Raw genomic sequence first — 5,581 nt, 5'->3', positions numbered from 1 at the left:
GGACGTTAATCCCCCAACCTGTCGAGATTCTGGACCCACGAGCAGACCCCTCGTGCCGCCACCTTCTCTCCCTCCACCGTGGCCCGCGATTACATGTTGTCTTTTTATGACTTCCCCCCATCACCCCCGAGAGGGGGGCTGGGCAGGCTGCGCTGCGTGGGAAGTGGCGCTTGGGCCGCTCCGACCGGACGCTACGCGAGGAGGACTGTCGTCGGGCAGGTTGAGATCCGGTCCCCCTCCGGCCCATAAGAGCGCGGGAAGCCGGCTGGGCAGGACGGCCAGGTCAAGCCGGTCTGGGGATGCGGGACGGGCACGGCGCGACCAAACCGGACCACCGCGCCCCCGCCCCACCCGCCGCGCACCTCTGTCCGGCGGGGACAAGTTTTAGTCCTGCTGGACATAACACACGCACTCACACAGAGGAGTGCGCGCGCGCTCGCACGCACGCACGCCCTCACGCACGTCGGTGACGTCACACCAAGGTCAAGGTCACGAAGCACGCCGCCCCCGCTGTGAGAGCACACTTGGTGCGCGTGAGGGCGGTGCGCGCGCGCGCGTTTCCGCGGTGTCGACTGTCGGCGGGGTCCCCGCGCCAGGTGGAGACGCGCGGCGCGGAGCAGGAGGGGCCGTCCGTCGCGTCGCAGATGCAGCCTGCTCCTCGCCGAGAGTGACCTCCCGCGGCGGCGGCTGTCCGGGGCACCAAACGCAAAGCCTTGGCCATGAATCAGACCGGTTGGCTTCGATGTGCGCGCTTTTTATTTTCTCAAGACCACCCCGTCGTCGTCGTCTCGTCCCGTCCGGTCGCGGGTCGGGGGTCCGCCACCATTGGGACGAGGGCGCCTGCTTGGTTGCCGCTGTTCCAGGCGCCATACGTCCGCTGCGCGCGCGCGCGCCTGTGTCCCCTATGCCGACGACGGCGACCCTCGTGCACGTCCTATCCCGGCAGCGGTTCACGCCGGGGTAACAGGCGTGACGCGCGCCTCGACGACGACGACGACGGCGAGTCCCCCGGAGTCGCGTGGCGGCGCGTCGTCGTCGCGTGCCACAGGTATACCGGCGCGGGGGTCGTCGAACTCGCACTGTTTGATGGCGCGGCCAGCGTTCTATTCGCTGCGAGCTGCACTGATTCACCGGCTAGCCCGCGCTGGCCGTTGGCCTGCAAGTACAATGACGCCATTGTCCACGGCGCTGTTGCACCGGCCGGTCCAAGAAGGGCCCGGTACAGGAGCCGCATGGGCGCGTGGGAGGGGGTGCATCACGGTATGGTGCAGTGTTTGGCGCGCGACCCCCGGACGGCACGCTTACACCGCCATTCGCCACGCCGACAGCCCCCTTCCGCCAACATGTCCGAACTGTTGTTCACCTGAGTGAGGAGCCTGCCGCACCCACCCTGCCGCGCTCACCTTTTAGTTCCAACCTTGGGGGTCGCTGCTGCTGCTGCTTCTGTTGTTGTTTGTTGCCGCCTCCTGGTTGTTGCTGGTCATTACTGTTATTGCGATGGGTTCAGGTAAGGTGAGGTGTGTTGTATCGTAATAAATGAGGCGTGGAAAGAGACGGCGCGCTTTGCTTTATGGTACAAAAATTATGCTTTATTATTGTTATTGTTATTAAAAAATCGATATCCAATCTACAGGTAGTAGGGAAGGCACTACCATCTCCAGTGAGAAACAATATTTGTGGTCACAACGATGTCGATGCGATGTCCAATCAACGATTTTTTTTTCCTTTCACCGGAACGACGTCGCGAAATCGGTGCCGTTTTGACCACCGACTGCGGGACCGTTACAACAGTGGAGAAGGCCTTACATAGGGGGCCTGCCGGTCTCCGTCCGATCCCGCACTGTTCATGGTTACAACATATTGCATCGCGCCTTCATTTTCATGTCTCTTTTAAAAACCGCCGGTTCGATTCTCACAAAAAATCGCCTGTTGACAGATGACACTAGTTTCCCTTTTGGTTAACAAATTAAGCAGCAGCTACGACACAGATGAAAGAGCGGCCGCTAGGACTACTGGCTCACACGAGACACAGCGTAAAGGGAGGAATTTAAAAAAATGATGGCACATTATTTAACAACTCACTCTATGCTTTCACTATGTGTATTACACGTTGAACACCACGAGATGCGCTCCGTTCAATACAAATTAATTTTCACATGTTCGACTCCGCAAAAATATCACACTTGAACATATTTCGTTATCGATAGAAACTACACGTGGACGATATGTACCATCGAACTAAAGAGTTCAAGGAGCAGAAAGAAATGGCAATTCGGAATGTTTTTTTGTTGTTTTTTTATCGCGTCCAGCAAAGTTTGAAGGTTCGTTTTCTGCAGGTGGGAGGTGGGAGAGAGAATCGAACGCCAACGATTACGTTGATGGGTTATGAGGAAGGGGAGCAGGAGCGAGGGAGAGGAGGGGGGGGGGGTAACGGTGCTGTAGGTTTACCTTTCTTCTTCTTGCCTCTGTTAGTTCTGTCCATTTGATTTACCGCGCGATTTGCCGCGCTATAGAGTGATGTAAAGCGACATTCTTGAGATCGTTCTGGTCCTTCCGCGACAGCGGAATCACTGCCCTCTTCCTACTCTCTGTTCTTTTTTCCGAGAAAACCGCCTCACTGCCTCCAGCAAGTGGTGACGCATGCAGAATGCATCATCAGGAACAACAACAACAACCGCCACCCGTAACGGTGTGCGTTTACTACGACAACAACATCAATTCAGGCAGGCGTGAGCTGCAGGGTGCGTCTGGTGCGTGGCGCTTATAGAGCGCGCACCCGCTGACCGCCGCCGCCGCCGCCACCCTGCCTCGCCTCGCCAGCGAGCCCGCGGGCAGGGCGGCCACATAATATGCAAGTTGGGTTTGGAAGGCTTAACGCTCAGCCTCACAAGCTCCCGGTGCTGCATGGTTCTACGTGGCACCCGCCTCCTTGCGACCGGAGAACGACACGATGGAGCGGATGCCCTTCACCGACGTCTGGAAAACAGAGGAGGGCGTGAGCGCGAGGGGACATGCAGTGGGAAGAGCGGGAAAGCTAACTTGTGCTGCACCAGTCGCTGGAAAAATTGAATCGTAAAATCGCAAAAATCTATCAGCGTATGTAAATACAGTACGGCCGGAAGTCACCTTCTAAGAAGGCTTCCTCCTATGTGGCTATATACTGTACCTCACGCATGCGTGCGGAAGGGATTGCATACCTAATGGCTCCGGGCGAGTAGGCAGCCCGCCCACACGCATGCGTGCGTGCGAACGGGTTGCCTACCTACCCTATGGCCCTGCCCTGAGCGAGCATTGCAACCCGCCCGCACGCAAGCACGTGGTACAGTTTAACTAAAACAGCATGTACGGAGCCGATGGGGCACCCTGCACCAGGTGGCTGCCTCACGCCGCGCACTTTCGTAGTAATACTGTACCGCATACACGCGTGCGGGTGGGTTGCCTACTCGCACGGAGCCATAAGGAGCCGTGGGCAGCGAGCATAGGCAAACCCGCCCGCACCGTGCATGCGGTACAGTAAACCTAAGAAAGTGCGTTGCGTGAATCAGCCACCTGGTAGTATAGTATATTAAATACATAATCAGATTTACAGTTTGGGGAGGGGGGTGGAGGGTGGCCGCTGCTGCAATCAAACAGGAAGGTGGAGTGGGCTGACATTGCACGATACAAAAAAGAGAGAAAAAGACACATCCATGCAGCCAATGCTACCATTACACCAGATTTTGAACTATGTCTGTGCTATAACACTTCAAAAGCGAATATAATATATACGGCTCATCTGACTTTGTAACATTGCATGTGGAGGGTACTATGTGATTCTACAGAATTGTAAAGCATAAAATATAACTGTTAGTAAAAGTGGCTTAACTCGGTGGTAGTGAGAAACACGTGAATCCAATCGCTTCCCCTCATTCCTAAGCTACGGTGTTACAAATAACAATAAGGTACACAATAGTGTTACAAGTCGTGTTTGGCATGTCGTGTTTCAGTGTTTGGCACTGCTGGTTCGAAAATATCAGGCACTAAGAAATAATGTGAAACTATCACATTGAAAATATGTGCAGATCGTGAAAGCGGAACGTAACTCAAGACCGAACAGGTTCTGAGCGGTGAGCTGTTACACTTGAACGGTTGAGGCACGGCTTTGGGAATTTTAAAAACAAACAACAACACGAGACTATCCGCTAACATTTACACCCGAACTACGCATTGCACATGTTTATATTGCAGAAGCCCAAACGTCTACGTCTGATAATTTAGGGTGTGATGTTGTACTTTACCAAAAACTTTGACCTTTGACCTTGTTCGAAAGAGAGATTTTTGGCGTGTTCCACCACCTTTAGCTGATAATGCTACCTTATTTAATATTTACGAAATTATTCGGGCTGCTTGTGCTTATGACTTTTACTAATCGTTAATGAATAGAGAGATTTGGTTTTTCAGCAGAGGTGGTGGTGACTTCAAAAATCCCTATTATGGAATCAACCGGCTGGCGCATGCAGCTGTTGGCAAGCCGTGGTCTGTGTGTGTTTCCCTTGTTCGCCGGGCATACCATATGACAGAACGAAACAAATCGAGTGAATCAAATTATTGGATTGTGTCAGCTGTGTCGCACGTACCTACGTACCTTTTTCTTGGATCCGCTCAGGAATTCTGTGTACATCGGGGATCTCACGTATCGTGAGTAACTGTCGGTTTTCATGAGGTGGTAAACATGGGCCTGGAACAGACGTTAATCCGTTTGTCTTTACCCACACGCGTTTTTTTTTTCTTTTTCGGAATAGTTAGTGGGAGGGTTGCCGCTGTGTCCTTACCGCTGCCTCGTCGTAACACCAGCGGTCCGGGTTCTCCTCGACGTTTTTCTTGGTGGCCTCGAAGGACTTGCCGTCGACGTTGATCGGGATGCTAGCGTCGGGGCCTAGGAACTCGTCCCACATCCTCTTGGCTTCGTCGGGCACCTCCTGCTGGGGCAGTGTCTTGAGCTTCTGCACCGCCTCCCAGAACCTGGGCAAGCATAGACATTCGTTAGGTTTGGAACCGCGTTTGAGTACCCCTCTTTACGCCTCTCTCTTGGTACTCACTTGAGGTTTTCGCCGCTGAACTCCTTTTCGAGAAACTTACTGAAGTGTTCCCGCCCCGCGGGGTCGGCGAGGAGCTCTTTTAGACTGAAAGCCCACCGTTTCACTCTGCGTGCCGACACGTCCTTACTGAACAAAGAAAATTCGGCTCTCATTGGATCGAACGACTGGGAATCGGCGGGGGCTTATTATTCAAGTTCCATCGACGCGGCACTCACACTTGCTTCTCGTACTCCCAGAACTCCGCGCTGTCCGACAACCACGGGTTTTGCACTTCCGGCGGAGTGAAGAAGGGGTCGTACTCTATGTATAGCTCGAAGAAACTTATATACCTGTGGCAGTTTGATAGAGAATGACATTACAGACTTTACACATTGAAAGGGGTGACCGCCATCTGTCGATACACCACGACACCCGCCCGGCCACTGGTGGCGAGGAGTATCGCCACTCCACAACGCCCACCCGACGTGAGTTTGAACACCCACCCCCATCCCATTAGACCCCCC

General features: G+C 54.2%; 1 protein-coding gene across 1 annotated transcript; it reads right to left on the bottom strand.

Annotated features, from left to right (window-relative positions):
• Positions 1 to 1,562: 1,562 nt before the first annotated feature.
• Positions 1,563 to 5,430, bottom strand: LOC127751732 (regulator of G-protein signaling 7-like; the record flags this gene model as incomplete). Its single annotated transcript, XM_052275726.1, has 5 exons — positions 1,563 to 2,976; positions 4,625 to 4,717; positions 4,812 to 5,001; positions 5,079 to 5,204; positions 5,294 to 5,430. Coding segments are annotated over 5 exons (612 nt in total), but the record flags the coding sequence as incomplete, so codon positions are not given.
• Between the last annotated feature and the right edge of the window lie 151 nt (positions 5,431 to 5,581).

The sequence above is a fragment of the Frankliniella occidentalis genome, unplaced genomic scaffold (genome assembly GCF_000697945.3).
Source record: "Frankliniella occidentalis isolate FOCC.00 unplaced genomic scaffold, Focc_3.1 Scaffold820, whole genome shotgun sequence".
Classification (NCBI taxonomy): Eukaryota; Metazoa; Arthropoda; class Insecta; order Thysanoptera; family Thripidae; genus Frankliniella; species Frankliniella occidentalis.
The sequence above is the reverse complement of the archived record's forward strand: the minus strand, read 5'-3'. Positions and strand labels throughout refer to the sequence as shown.